The sequence below is a fragment of the Ranitomeya imitator genome, chromosome 2 (assembly GCF_032444005.1).
Source record: "Ranitomeya imitator isolate aRanImi1 chromosome 2, aRanImi1.pri, whole genome shotgun sequence".
In the NCBI taxonomy this organism is placed as follows: domain Eukaryota; kingdom Metazoa; phylum Chordata; class Amphibia; order Anura; family Dendrobatidae; genus Ranitomeya; species Ranitomeya imitator.
In genome coordinates this window covers 829,281,387-829,297,876 of record NC_091283.1, presented here as the reverse complement: position 1 = coordinate 829,297,876, position 16,490 = coordinate 829,281,387, and the positions used below count along the sequence as shown (strand labels likewise).

The 16,490-nt window shown below is 42.1% G+C and overlaps 1 protein-coding gene across 1 annotated transcript in view; it reads right to left on the bottom strand.

Annotated features, from left to right (window-relative positions):
• The window catches only part of LOC138666007 (prominin-1-A-like), a 78,788-nt gene that overhangs the window by 6,717 nt on the left and 55,581 nt on the right, over nt 1–16,490 (bottom strand). Inside the window, exons 8-15 of the mRNA XM_069754058.1 lie at nt 12,591–12,784; nt 10,237–10,311; nt 8,324–8,387; nt 7,865–8,024; nt 6,573–6,725; nt 4,096–4,219; nt 2,911–2,987; nt 56–140 (exon numbers count right to left, since the gene is read on the bottom strand). Coding sequence (XP_069610159.1) covers nt 56–140; nt 2,911–2,987; nt 4,096–4,219; nt 6,573–6,725; nt 7,865–8,024; nt 8,324–8,387; nt 10,237–10,311; nt 12,591–12,784 — 932 coding nt within the window. The remainder of the gene's footprint in view (nt 1–55; nt 141–2,910; nt 2,988–4,095; nt 4,220–6,572; nt 6,726–7,864; nt 8,025–8,323; nt 8,388–10,236; nt 10,312–12,590; nt 12,785–16,490) is intronic.

Here is a 16,490-nt window from a genome sequence, read left to right as displayed (position 1 = left end):
ACCTCCCCTTTAAGCTACCTCACCACCTTTGTGCAGTTAAGGAGGATAGCCTTACCTCGCTGATATTCAGATAGCTGTCCAGATTGTACATAGAGTTCAGATTTAGCGTATTCCATAGAGAGTTATCGTTCCGACAGTCCCTGGAAGACACGAGCAGAAGAGATTGAGACTGCTGAAAAGGAAGGAATACAGCTAAAGGGATATAAAGGGGAAAGGTCATGGTTTCCAATCTAAGCCCATTTTAAAAAATAAATGATTGGAAAATCCCTCTGATAAATGGTTTTCTTTGGAATCTAACTATAGGGAACTCACTGCATACAAATTTATTCAACCACCACTAGAGGGAGCTCACTGTATACAAGTATATACAGTGGGGTAAAAAAGTATTTAGTCAGTCAGCAATAGTGCAAGTTCCACCACTTAAAAAGATGAGAGGCGTCTGTAATTTACATTATAGGTAGACCTCAACTATGGGAGACAAACTGAGAAAAAAATAAAAATCCAGAAAATCACATTGTCTGTTTTTTTAACATTTTATTTGCATATTATGGTGGAAAATAAGTATTTGGTCAGAAACAAACAATCAAGATTTCTGGCTCTCACAGACCTGTAACTTCTTCTTTAAGAGTCTCCTCTTTCCTCCACTCATTACCTGTAGTAATGGCACCTGTTTAAACTTGTTATCAGTATAAAAAGACACCTGTGCACACCCTCAAACAGTCTGACTCCAAACTCCACTATGGTGAAGACCAAAGAGCTGTCAAAGGACACCAGAAACAAAATTGTAGCCCTGCACCAGGCTGGGAAGACTGAATCTGCAATAGCCAACCAGCTTGGAGTGAAGAAATCAACAGTGGGAGCAATAATTAGAAAATGGAAGACATACAAGACCACTGATAATCTCCCTCGATCTGGGGCTCCACGCAAAATCCCACCCCGTGGGGTCAGAATGATCACAAGAACGGTGAGCAAAAATCCCAGAACCACGCGGGGGGACCTAGTGAATGAACTGCAGAGAGCTGGGACCAATGTAACAAGGCCTACCATAAGTAACACACTACGCCACCATGGACTCAGATCCGGCAGTGCCAGACGTGTCCCACTGCTTAAGCCAGTACATGTCCGGGCCCGTCTGAAGTTTGCTAGAGAGCATTTGGATGATCCAGAGGAGTTTTGGGAGAATGTCCTATGGTCTGATGAAACCAAACTGGAACTGTTTGGTAGAAACACAACTTGTCGTGTTTAGAGGAAAAAGAATACTGAGTTGCATCCATCAAACACCATACCTACTGTAAAGCATGGTGGTGGAAACATCATGCTTTGGGGCTGTTTCTCTGCAAAGGGGCCAGGACGACTGATCCGGGTACATGAAAGAATGAATGGGGCCATGTATCGTGAGATTTTGAGTGCAAACCTCCTTCCATCAGCAAGGGCATTGAAGATGAAACGTGGCTGGGTCTTTCAACATGACAATGATCCAAAGCACACCGCCAGGGCAATGAAGGAGTGGCTTCGTAAGAAGCATTTCAAGGTCCTGGAGTGGCCTAGCCAGTCTCCAGATCTCAACCCTATAGAAAACCTTTGGAGGGAGTTGAAAGTCCGTGTTGCCAAGCGAAAAGCCAAAAACATCATTGCTCTAGAGGAGATCTGCATGGAGGAATGGGCCAACATACCAACAACAGTGTGTGGCAACCTTGTGAAGACTTACAGAAAACGTTTGACCTCTGTCATTGCCAACAAAGGATATATTACAAAGTATTGAGATGAAATTTTGTTTCTGACCAAATACTTATTTTCCACCATAATATGCAAATAAAATGTTAAAAAAACAGACAATGTGATTTTCTGGATTTTTTTTCTCAGTTTGTCTCCCATAGTTGAGGTCTACCTATGATGTAAATTACAGACACCTCTCATCTTTTTAAGTGGTGGAACTTGCACTATTGCTGACTGACTAAATACTTTTTTGCCCCACTGTATAACCACCACTAGAGGGAGCTCACTGTACACAAGTATATATAACCACCACTAGAGGGAGCTCACTGTACACAAGTATATATAACCACCACTAGAGGGAGCTCACTGTACACAAGTATATATAACCACCACTAGAGGGAGCTCACTGTACACAAGTATATATAACCACCACTAGAGGGAGCTCACTGTACACAAGTATATATAACCACCACTAGAGGGAGCTCACTGTATACAAGTATATATAACCACCACTAGAGGGAGCTCACTGTATACAAGTTTATATAACCACCACTAGAGGGAGCTCACTGTATACAAGTTTATATAACCACCACTAGAGGGAGCTCACTGTATACAAGTTTATATAACCACCACTAGAGGGAGCTCACTGTATACAAGTTTATATAACCACCACTAGAGGGAGCTCACTGTATACAAGTTTATATAACCACCACTAGAGGGAGCTCACTGTATACAAGTTTATATAACCACCACTAGAGGGAGCTCACTGTATACAAGTTTATATAACCACCACTAGAGGGAGCTCACTGTATACAAGTTTATATAACCACCACTAGAGGGAGCTCACTGTATACAAGTTTATATAACCACCACTAGAGGGAGATCACTGTATACAAGTTTATATAACCACCAGTAGGGGGAGATCACTACATACATTAGTTTACAGCTCTCAGTTCAGTTCTCACTGGGTTTGCGGTGAGCTCCCCCTAGTGGTGGCTGTATAAAATTTGTATTTTGCAACTAGGATTACCAGAATGGAGCAAGTCACAAAATCCATCTTCCCTATAAGAATATACGATTAATGTAATCAGCGCATAATTCCATGTGTAACAGTGGGCAATGCAGTCTGTTCAATAACAGAAAATTGGATTTAGTAGGGCTTTCTATGCGGCAATTTGCTTTCTGTGTACATACCGATACAGAGTCGTCAGGTTCAGGTTATTGAGGTCCGTGTTCAGCAACTTGCTTAGATTAACGTTTTCATCAATTAGCTGGAAATAAAGAGAAATGTGGCAGATCTAATAAAAAGGAGCAAAATAACTTAACGCTATATAATGCAGCCATACAACCACCAAATACTATAAAATACACCATATTAGTGCCAAATACTGTACAATACAGCCATACCACCGCCAAATACTATATAATACAGCCATACTGGTGCCAAATACTATATAATACACCATATTACTGCCAAATACTATATAATACAGCCATACCACCACCAAATACTATACAATACAGCCATACTGGTGCCAAATACTATATAATACAGCCATACTGGTGCCAAATACTATATAATACAGCCATACTGGTGCCAAATACTATATAATACACCATATTACTGCCAAATACTATATAATACACCATATTACTGCCAAATACTATATAATACACCATATTACTGCCAAATACTATATAATACAGCCATACTGGTGCCAAATACTATATAATACAGCCATACTGGTGCCAAATACTATATAATACACCATATTACTGCCAAATACTATATAATACAGCCATACCACCACCAAATACTATACAATACAGCCATACTGGTGCCAAATACTATATAATACAGCCATACTGGTGCCAAATACTATATAATACAGCCATACTGGTGCCAAATACTATATAATACAGCCATACTGGTGCCAAATACTATATAATACAGCCATACAACCACCAAATACTATATAATACACCATATTACTGCCAAATACTATATAATACAGCCATACCACCACCAAATACTATACAATACAGCCATACTGGTGCCAAATACTATATAATACAGCCATACTGGTGCCAAATACTATATAATACAGCCATACTGGTGCCAAATACTATATAATACAGCCATACTGGTGCCAAATACTATATAATACAGCCATACTGGTGCCAAATACTATATAATACACCATATTACTGCCAAATACTATATAGTACAGCCATACTGGTGCCAAATGCTATATAATACAGCCATACTGGTGCCAAATACTATATAATACAGCCATAATAGTGCCAAATACTATATAATACAGCCATAATAGTGCCAAATACTATATAATACAGCCATAGCACTATTAAATACAGCACCTGATAAAGCTGTTGATTTCTCCAGGGCTTGCACAAAGACGTGTAGACATTTCCTCCAACAGCAAACAGCACCGCCGTCACCAACATGAGCAGCCAAGCAAATATAAAGCTGAATCCGGCTCCACTGCAAGAAAACATCACATACAGAATAGATCAAAACTGGACCTGGCCTATACTGCCACCTAGTGTTAGATACAGGAACATTTTGCCTATGGGAGCTCAAAAAACAAACAAAAAACTACTTTAACGAATTGAATAGATTGCGGTCCATAAATTGTGCTAAATCCTGGAGGGTTACTCTCCTCTTCAAATACAAGCAATTTTGTAATTTTCTGCCTTTTAAAATTTTTAGCGCTTCTCAAAATATTACCACTTTACTTCTGTTTACATCTCGTTGAGTTGGAGCCAGACCATCGCTGCAGACAGCAAAAAACGCACAGTGCTTACAGTATATTTTCTACTGAGCTTGTAAGTGCCGTTTGAAGCAGGATCATTGGAGTGGTCGACAAGCTAGACTGCATAGGTGGTCGGTCTCCTAGGCAACGGACTGTAAAGTGTTAATATCTTAAGAAAGGTTGAACATTTTTAATAACCAGTAAATTGGAAAAGTGCTTGTGTTTTTACAGGCTCTCTGCAACCATACCTATGGGAGAATATAACCCTGTAAGTTGAAAGAGCAAGAACGAGAAGAGGCGCAAGAACGAGAAGAGGCACAAAAACGAGAAGAGGAGCAAGAACGAGAAGAGGAGCAAGAACGAGAAGAGGAGCAAGAACGAGAAGAGGAGCAAGTACGAGAAGAGGAGCAAGTACGAGAAGAGGAGCAAGTACGAGAAGAGGAGCAAGTACGAGAAGAGGAGCAAGTACGTGAAGAGGAGCAACAACGAGAAGAGGAGCAACAACGAGAAGAGGAGCAACAACGAGAAGAGGAGCAACAACGAGAAGAGGAGCAACAACGAGAAGAGGAGCAACAACGAGAAGAGGAGCAACAACGAGAAGAGGAGCAACAACGAGAAGAGGAGCAACAACGAGAAGAGGAGCAACAACGAGAAGAGGAGCAACAACGAGAAGAGGAGCAACAACGAGAAGAGGAGCAACAACGAGAAGAGGAGCAACAACGAGAAGAGGAGCAAGTACGAGAAGAGGAGCAAGTACGAGAAGAGGAGCAAGTACGAGAAGAGGAGCAAGTACGAGAAGAGGAGCAAGTACGAGAAGAAGAGCAACAATGAGAAGAGGAGCAACAACGAGAAGAGGAGCAAGTACGAGAAGAGGAGCAAGTACGAGAAGAGGAGCAAGTACGAGAAGAGGAGCAAGAACGAGAAGAGGAGCAACAACGAGAAGAGGAGCAAGTACGAGAAGAGGAGCAAGTACGAGAAGAGGAGCAAGAACGAGAAGAGGAGCAACAACGAGAAGAGGAGCAACAACGAGAAGAGGAGCAACAACGAGAAGAGGAGCAACAACGAGAAGAGGAGCAACAACTAGAAGAGGAGCAACAACGAGAAGAGGAGCAACAACGAGAAGAGGAGCAAGTACGAGAAGAGGAGCAAGTACGAGAAGAGGAGCAACAACGAGAAGAGGAGCAAGAACGAGAAGAGGAGCAAGTACGAGAAGAGGAGCAAGTACGAGAAGAGGAGCAAGAACGAGAAGAGGAGCAAGAACGAGAAGAGGAGCAACAACGAGAAGAGGAGCAAGAACGAAAAGAGGAGCAAGTACGAGAAAAGGAGCAAGTACGAGAACAACTGTAGACAGACCTTTTCTGACCTTTCTATATCTAGGAGTGGTGGAGATGATGTTCTACTCTCTGACACCCACATGATTAAATGTATTTTATAGTAATGTATGTTGTTAGCTGAAAGTAAAACTCTCTGGGTCTGCAGTTTATCCTAAACAGGCTTAACTGTAACGATCAGCCCAGACTAGGGAGGGGTAGCTAGAGTTGGTGCCATGTTAAGCAAGTGTCAAGTTCATTTAGAGAAAGTGTGGTGAAATGACAGCAGTGGTCATAGGCAATGGGCTGCTAGGGACAGCGCGAGACTGTTACTCAGGGCAGTGGATTGCCATAGAACACTTCTGTGCAAATCAGTCTGTCGGCCTGGGAACCTCAAGATGGACGTTGGGGCCCTTGGCGCATTAAGCCTGCAGAGCTTCAGGGAAAGATGGACTCAAACTCTAAGAGGCAGGAGGTAATGGAATCAGGGTGCACGGCTTATGGTGGTGAAGAATTCTTAGTGCTGGATTGTTGGTTGCGAAGGTTCTGGGAGATGGAAGCCTGGAGCCAGTGGAGGCCTAGGGGCCACAAGTCAGTGTGATGCAGCCCACACTCAGCAGCACACGGGGACAGGGACACATTCTGTCTGTAGGGTGCCAGAGCGAGCGGGAGCAGCTCCTCGCCCACAACTCCCTCGCCCAGGCACCGTACATATATAAAGACCACGTTCATCTACAGCTGGGTAATAGAAGCGGTCTCCATGTCTACTCACGCCATAAGGAAGTCTCCCCCTGAATTGGAGGCACAGCCCCGGTCTGTGGGATCCACGTTCGCCTTATGACCACACGGCGCGAGCAGCAACCCAAACAGATTACATAGAACGACCAGGAGGATGATGCAGGAAAGGCAGATCCCAACGATCCACCTGTAGGGATCAGACAGCGGTGGGTTAGAGCTTTCCAAACATGAGAATATATTTGTGTATAATATCGGTGTCGGAGGGGATGGCGGACGTAACGGCTACCAAACTCCCCACCAGTAATTGATGCCTGTATTACCGACATATTACTTCCCCACTGCACCCCGCAAAAAAATGGGAGACCTCAAAACACAACGGGAAGAGACGGCAAATCTGACAGCGACGCAGGGGTCTCATGGAAATCAGCGCTTTCTGAAGGTCTTGTCATTTTGCACTGCCTGCCAGTCATAATATAATGGAGGGAGCACTGGAGTAAGACGCACCCCGGGCAGGAACGTTACTCCAGATGGCAGCCAGCGCACCTTCGTGGTGTACGTTATGGTGAATTTGTCGAACAAACTTGGCCTTCTGACAGTGGTGTCCATGTTGTAAAAAATGTTTGCGGAGCTGGTCAAGACTTTCAAAAAAACAAAAGTAGCTAAAATTTCTGAGAAATTTCAAATTGTACACAAGACTGATCAGCGGTTTCATTATTAGACCGGATTAAAATGACTGATAACACCTCTATATACATAGATAACAGGATCTACTATTCACAATAGGTGATGTCACAGCTCACCTCCTCCTCCTGTACAATGACTGATAACACCTCTATATACAGTAGATAACACAGGATCCACCATTCACAATAGGTGGTGTCACAGCTCACCTCCTCCTCCTGTATAATGACTGATAACACCTCTATACACAGTAGATAACACAGGATCCACCATTCACAATAGGCGATATCACAGCTCACCTCCTCCTCCTGTACAATGTCTGATATCACCTCTATATACAGTAGATAGCAAAGGATCCACCATTCACAATAGGTGATATCACAGCTCGCCTCCTCCTCCTGTACAATGTCTGATATCACCTCTATATATAGTAGATAACACAGGATCCACCATTCACAATAGGTGATGTCACAGCTCACCTCCTTCTCCTGTACAATGACTGATATACAGTAGAGAACACAGAATCCATCATTCACAATAGGTGATATTACAGCTCACCTCCTCCCCCCACACTACATAATTCCACCCAGGAACACTGTCAGAAATAATCCGCACCCTCTGCCTAATGACTGAGCCGCTCCTCACCTGTAATACTCGTACTGCTTCACGTCAGACTCGTACATTTTTGAACTGCTGGTTACTGAATCAAGAAAAGAATTGACTTGATCCAGAGTATCCACTATGGAGATGCTGCTCCGGGCATCCTGGATTTTTTGCTGTATTTTCCCCAGCTGATCTTGCACCTCTGCAAAATAGGAGTGCAAATTTTAAGTATCAAACAGGAGTCCTGCAAATTTTCACCTGACTGAGATCAACAACAAGGGGTGTACGTTTAAAAGAGGTTAAGTCGCCCCTGGAGCCGTCCGGCGGCTGCCGTCTCCTCACTCATTCCTACGTGGGTCAAGTCAGGCATTTCTGTGTACGGGAGAAGCGTTTGGCCCAGTGCCATCACATGGATTTTTTTTTTTTTTTAAGTTTTTCGGTTTTTAACCAATTTCCTAAATTTGACGTTAGAGGGAGACGTCTGGCGCTCGGTGCTCTTACCTTGCACAGAAGTCTTGGTGTGGTCTTGTACAGTCTGGGGAATGTCATCAAGTGTCTGACGAGCCTGAAAAGCAAATTAATAGCAATCAGTATATACAAAGATACATAATGGACCATAGATGATATTAAAGGGGCGTTCAGAATGTCTCAGAATTTCTATTCCCTTTTCCTCGTTTCTAATACTTCCATGTGACCTGACGTTATGGCGCCATTTCCCTAACACATTAATGGATTTTACAGAAACCGCCTGATACAACGTTGCTCGGCCGAGATCGTCCGTTTCCAGATTTCTAAGTCCGGCGCCTAAACAAAATCATTCCCACTTCAATCATTAAAGGGTCATTCTCATCTCAGCCTTTAAAGGGGTGGTCCAGCTTACATAAGCCAGTTCCATCGACCTTATTAGGTTGCGTTAATAGGAGGCGGCAGATATAGTAATTAGTCTATAATTAATAAGTATTGGTTTAGTTTCTTGCGCTTTAACACATATCTCCATTTAATAGCAGCAGTTTCTCCATGCACAGAATTTATGCATTTAGATTATGCAGCCCATCAAGAAGCAAGAAGAGCTGCAGGGTAAAGCATGGAGGACGGACAAACATGGGGGGATTACTTTGTTCAGGGTCCTCATCACTTGATCTGACAACAAAGCAGATACAAGCAGCGTTTCTTGGTCTCTGGAGGACTTGATTTGAATGGGCATGGTGTAATACTCCACTTCACCTGCGGAGGTGCTGTGGGGAAATTAATCACTTACTGGTAGGTTTCTGCACACATTATAGCCAATCACTGAGATCCTAGCAGGGGGCAGAGTGGACAATCTCTACCTATTAGAAGGGTTTTTGGGAATATGATGATGGCAAGACAGATAATTGCTTTAAATAGAGTTTGCTGGGAGGAGTCATTTAACCCTGCTGTTCTGTTGGTCAAAAATGACCGACTTTGAACTTCAATATTCTTTAAAATATTCAAGATGCGGCTCTGAAACCCGTGGCCGACCGACCCATCCTCATTTAAGTCAATCAACCACAAGTTTCAGAACCGCATCTTGAACACCCCAAAAAATACCAAAGTTCAAAATAGGTCTCCCCAGACCGAACAGAACAGCAGGGTTAAGGGGTTATCCACTATTAATTTTTAAAATTAAGATCTATTTAAAATGTTGTAAATGAGAGGAGCCCAGACTCTCGTGTCAGAGCAAGCTCACTGATGGACCCTCAGTTAACTCATTCTGCAGTCAGCAATAGACACAAAATGGTACAAAAAATTGTCATTAAAATTGCAAAAATAATTTTTTGCCTCAATTACATGCATTTGAGAAAAAAGAAAAAAATGCACCCAAAAAGGACAACCCCTTTAAGTGTGTTTTTTTTTTTTTAAATCACAAAGTGAGTACATAAAACCACTCCTCACATTATACTTCCACTAGGACATTTGTCATAAATCACTTGTGTTATTCTTGATTCTGCGCCACCAGGAACTCGAGAGAAGTAAATCAGTAAGACTCCCGGAACCTGCTCTAGGCCGGAAGGTCCTGCCCGAAATTCTGCACTCGCCCCCAATACATTCAGCTAAAGGAAAAGTCATATGATAAATGTAGACAAAGAAAGAGTTGTCCACAGTCGGCAGGATTTTCCATTTTCCTTAGAGTAACAGCATCGTGAAAGACTTGCAGAGAACACGGGGTTAATCCTTTTGAAGTTTGCATGACTGAAGGGACAGCAGTGGGGGGAGGCTCCAGCTGCAGGAAGTGGCCTTACAGTCACACTCAGGTCTGATCAGAATATTCAATTATACAGTATCTATTAACGTAAAACTAATAATGAAGAGTAATAATAATAATAATAATACAATAATGTTATTGTTTGTTTTTCAGGCAATTATAATTGCTAAAGTGACGACATCGAGTTTACCTTCTGGATCGTGTCTCCAACGCCCGAGTTCAAAAAGTCATCAATGTCATTCAGCTGATTTGTGAAACTTGGTATCTGCAAATAAAAGAGTTAGAAATCAATAGGGGGAAACCCAAACCTAGAAATTAGGGGGTAAAAGGTGGTATGCAGACATTCTGAAAATCTGAAAAAGCCAATAGTAATGGAGGTGGATGCGGTATATAATAGGTGGATGCGGTATATAATAGGTGGATGCGGTATATAATAGGTGGATGCGGTATATAATAGGTGAAGGCGGTATATAATAGGTGAATGCGGTATATAATAGGTGAAGGCGGTATATAATAGGTGAAGGCGGTATATAATAGGTGAAGGCGGTATATAATAGGTGAAGGCGGTATATAATAGGTGACTGCGGTATATAATAGGTGAATACGGTATATATTGTAATGGAGGTGAATGCTGTATATAATAGGTGAAGGCGGTATAGAATAGGTGAAGGCGGTATAGAATAGGTGAAGGCGGTATAGAATAGGTGAATACGGTATATATTGTAATGGAGGTGAATGCAGTATATAATAGGTGAATGCGGTATATAATAGGTGAATGCGGTATATAATAGGTGAATACGGTATATAATAGGTGAATACGGTATATATTGTAATGGAGGTGAATGCTGTATATAATAGGTGAAGGCGGTATAGAATAGGTGAAGGCGGTATAGAATAGGTGAATACGGTATATATTGTAATGGAGGTGAATGCAGTATATAATAGGTGAATGCGGTATATAATAGGTGAATGCGGTATATAATAGGTGAATACGGTATATAATAGGTGAATACGGTATATATTGTAATGGAAGTGAATGCAGTATATAATAGGTGAAGGCGGTATAGAATAGGTGAAGGCGGTATAGAATAGGTGAAGGCGGTATAGAATAGCAGTGGAGATAAATGCAGTATATAATAGGCTAATGCTCTTTATATTGTAATGGAGGTGAATGCAGTATATAATAGGAGAGTGTGGAATATAATAGTAATGGCGGTGAATGTGGTATATATTGCAAATTGCCTTTTCAGAGAGGAAAAAGACAATGCACTCTAGTGCCAGCTATTGGAAGCAGAAATCCTAAAAGTCAATATCGGCACCTTTAATGAGCCTTGCCACAAGGACAATCCCTTTAACCCCTTGACGGCATGCGCCGTACTAGTACACATGTCTCCTCCTTTGATGTGGGATCCAGAGGCGACACCACATCATTCACAGCACATGTCAGCTATTTTGAACAGCTGACATGTGCCCGGAACAGCCATGGGTGGAATCGCGATCCACCCACGGCTATTAACCCATTAAATGCTGCTGTCAAAACTGACATAGGCATTTAACATGGGTTTCCCGCAATCGTGCTGGAAATCCCGCCCATCGGTGACCCACGTCACGTGGGGTCACCGATGGGTTGGAACGACAACCAAAGGTCTCTAGCAAACCTCTATGGTTGTCACTGCCACATTGCTATGAGCGCCGCCCGGTGGTCGGTGCTCATAGCAAGCGATATGATCATCGCCTGCATATAGCAGAGCCGATCGGGTTATGGCAACTTCTAGCCTCCCATGGAGACTATTGAAGCATGCCAAAAGTAAAAAAAAAAAGAATATTTGAAAAATATAAAAAAATATATAAAAGCTCAAATCACCCCCCTTTTGCCACATTCAAAATAAAACAATAAAAATAATAAAAAAAATCAAAACATACACATATTTGGCATTTGTGTGTTCAGAATCACACAAAAAAAAAATTAACCTGATTCTTAACAGCGTAGCGAGAAAAAAAGTCAAAACGCCAGAATTACGTTTTTTTGGTCGCTGTGACATTGCATTAAAATGCAATAACAGGTGATCAAAAGAACATATCTGCACCAAAATGGTATCATTAAAAGCGTCAGCTCAGCACGCAAAAAATAAGCCCTCACCTGACCTGAGATCACAAAAAGTGGAGACGCTGCGGTTCCCAGAAAATGGTGCAATGTTTTTATGTTTTTTAAACAAATTTGGGATTTTTTTTTCACTACTTAAATAAAAAAGAACGTAGACATGTTTGGTGTCTATGAACTCGTAATGATCTGGAGAATCATAATGGCAGCTCAGTTTTAGCATCTATTGAACATGGTAAAAACATTTTTGAGTACACAACATGGCAAAACCAATGGTGTCTTTCAAAAGTACAACTTGTCCCGCAAAAAAACAAATTTTTAAACAAATTCTTAACTTTTTGCTTATTAACAGTGGTGACAGAATAAGACAAGTCCGGTATTGCGCGCCCATCAGGTCTTACTTTATGAGGGAAGTAAAAAGGATGTGGTGAAACGGAACTTACACTCTGGAAGTTGGCATCCATGTACAGCTCGCTGACGGAGGGAGCAGAAGCGCAGGGGCTCCCGCAGTTGGTCAGCGTCTGGTTAATGTTATCTCTAATCGCGGTGAGATTCTGGGCGAGCTGATGTTGGGTGTCTAGTAAAGTGTTGAAGGAATCATTCACATGTCTCAAGGCTATTGCGGTGGAATTTAGATCTATGAAGAAAAAAAAGTGAAAACAAACACTTCAAAACAAAGTACTTAAATCACCGCGTATTGCTCCGATAAACCACAATGGCTTTCAACTTAAGATAATTTTATATAGCGTCTTATGTTCATCCAACTTTCTTTTAGCTAAATACTTTACATTTATCACAATCCTGGTATAAAAAGCCAACATAAAGGGTTATGTCAATTACTTTATATATTTTTTAGATCATCTTTCAAGGCAATAAAAGCTATAGATGGCACACTTTGTGGTGAGGAACGCCACACTTTCTCCAAACAGCAGAGTATCATTATGGTAAGATTTTGTGACCGAGTTGGTGGGGGACTTGCGCTATAAAAAGATTTAGATCTATGAAGAAAAAAAAAGTGAAAACAAACCGTTCAAAACAAAGTACGGCACTTAAATCACTGCATATTGCTCGGATAAATCACAATGGCTTTCAACTTTAGATAATTTTACATAGCGTCTTATGTTCATCCAACTTTCTTTTAGCTAAATACTTTACATTTATCACAATCCTGGTATAAAAAGCCAACATAAAGGGTTACATCAATTTCTTTATATATTTTCTATCTAGATCATCTTTCAAGGCAATAAAAGCTATAGATGGCACACTTTGTGGTGAGGAACGCCACACTTTCTCCAAACAGCCGAGTATCATTATGGTAAGATTTTGTGACCGAGTTGGTGGGGGACTTGCGCTATAAAAACACTTAACGATAGGTCATAAAATTACGTTTGTCCCCTAGTGATAGATTGAATGATTCAGCCTTCCCCACAATAGAAGGGTCATTTCCTCCTCTTCGAAGTCCTGAAAGCCTTTATATAAAGAGTATTCTTCAGCATCGACGTGTGATATCCGAGCGAATCTCCATTTTTCATTACGGGAAACCAGGTCCAGGAGAATTTTTGTGATGATTGAAATTGAGTCATGAAGTCTTGGAGGTTGTGATCACGGATTGTGAGGCTTTTTTCCCACTATTTAGGGGGGGCAACCAACAAAGTGTCACAAGCCTGAAATAGTGACCTTGAGGGTTGTGAATGGGACACTCATTCTTGCAAGTACCCAGAGGCCAGAATTCAGTACGTCAGGTTGTTACCAGATGACGAAAAACGTATTCCTATAATTAAAAATAATTTGGGAGATGAGCAAATAGCAGAAGAAATAGAAAAAGCGATAGAAGCCAAAAAATTGTTTCACCGAACACCAAATACAAGGGGCAAAAATACTATTTCTGCAATTTATGCGGCTGGAAGCCAATGGTGCACGGATATTGTAAATGGTCCATGAGACCACCCACATGAGAATACCTCCCACCGATGGCTCACAATTACTAAATTTAGTGGCTGACCAAGTTCTCCATAACTAGGAGATGGAAACAAGGGCATACATCCCAAGAAGGAAACCCTGTAGAGAGGGGGCAACTCCAAGAGGGTTTAGTCTCCTATGTAATAGTTGGGAACCTGCAAAAGTAATTTGGGCCATACAAGAGCCACCAGGTCAGCAAATAAGGAAGTGGCAAATGTAAAGTCATAAAATGGGGTGCGGGCACCAGGACTTTATGCTCTTAAATGGTGATGTAAGAAGGTTGAAGAATATTCCCTTTGGACATTCTGTGTAAATAGTTATTTTAGGGATCTGTAACTGTAATTTGATACGTAACATATGTGTAGTCATTTGTAATATTTCATATGTGATTGTTGCTATTGTTTATAGGGAAAGTTCAGTACCCTAGTTTTGCCACAAGATGGTGTATAGCATAGTTTTAGCTATAGCACTGTGAATAGTTAACTGTAGGAGGGGTCACTGTAGTAAGAGGAAAGGATCTTCCCGATTAGAGTGAGTAGGGCGAGGGTGCCCATAGAGCTCGGGTGGGCTTTAGGCCCGGGCAACTGTAAAACCCCGTATCGCTGTTCACAAAGCAGTGCCCAGTTATCCAGTGTGTGGGAAACAACACAGATGCAGCTACAGGAGTTACAGAAGATTGAGCTTCAAGTATGGAAGCTATAAAGGTGGACACGGCAGGATAGACAGTCTGGTCGCTCACCATGTGGCAGATTCTAGCCTGGGTAGATGCCCTCAGATCAGGGCGAAACGGCTGAAGGAACACCAAGTGGAAGGTAGTCTGAACAGGAAGGATGCTGAGAAAATGTACAATGCGGTAAGGCATGATCTTGAGCTGTGTGACAGGAACAAAAGCAAGGGGAAGGCTGTAATGACATGTAATGTGAAATCTGCTGAGAATGCTGTGTTGAGCCTTGATGTACTGCGAAGCTATGAAAGTAAAGTTCTGTGTTATCAGTTACTACTGGACTGTGTCTCTGTTATTACACAAATGGCTAAAGGAGACCCTGGAGAACTAAGGAAGAGCCCTGACGGCACAGCATATGGAGAGACAAGAAAGCTGAAAGTGAAACACGATTTGTATGAGGAGGGAGGTCAGGGCACGCAAAACATGATAAGCTCCGCTACGACTACGGCCCTGGCTGACCTCTACAGCGACACCAAGCAGAACCTCACAGGAACCTTTTTCTTTCCTATGGAAGCCCCCATTCTCCGTGTACATCATTGGTTGGAAACTAGGTGGGCCATCCAGTGCTTTTGCACAGATACCCTCTTGTCTGTACCACTATCTGTCCAATTAAAATGAAGGGTTACCCCCAAAATCAGAAGATTTCACTCACCTGGATAAGGGGTAACTTTCTGAGCGCTGGATGTCATCAGCCAGGACCCCCATGTAGCACAAGGTCAGGGCTCTGGGACCCTTAGAACAAGAATCTGCGGCCATGTCCTGAATGGACATTGACTTTCTAAGACAGTCCCATAGGAAAGCGCTGTACACTGAGCCATTTTTTGGAAGTCCCACTGACAATGAAAACATTTATGGGGTGTCTGCAAAGTTCAGTTCCTCGATCTTGGGTCTTTGGGGGTGCCATCAGTCAGACCCCTAACGATGAGCAAGATATCTCCTATTGAATGGATAGGGGCAGGCAAGGACTGGCCCCACAGGGGGACAGGAAAATCCTCCGGTAGGCCACCCCTGTGAACGAGTACTAATGAGCAGCACTATTACACTTGATTCTTTCTCTGCAAATTCTGAATTATCTAATCATTTATTAAACAAGTTATAGTAATATTAAACAGAAGCAAAAGTAAAAATTTGTGTACTAGGGTCTAGTTATCTTTGCATGAAGCTGAACAGTGGACCCCAAGAATCAATGTTACTGGTGGGACTTGGCTGGATAGGGGATACGCTTAAAGAGTTATTCCCAAAACCACAACCAATGACCGTAGGATCATGATGTAGCGATCTGTGTTGTGGATTCTGTTTTTGGGCTCCCTCTGGTGGTTACAGATGGTACTGGGTGACTTGTGTTTTCTGCGGTCTCTGGTGTCCACCTGTTCTATCAGGATAGGGGAGTTTCCTATTTAACCTGGCTTTCTTGTCATTTCCTCGCCGGCTATCAATGTAATCAGTGTGTCTTGTTACCTCTGCTTCCCGCTTCTGTAATCTTCAGGACAAGCTAAGTTTTTGATTTTCCTGTTCCACGTTTTGCTTAATTTTTGTCTTAGTCCAGCTTGCAGATATGTGATTCCTTTTTGCTGGTTGCTCTAGTGGGCTGATATTACTCCTCATGTTCCATGAGTTGGCACATGAGTTCAAGTAATTTCAGGATGGTTTTTTTGTAGGG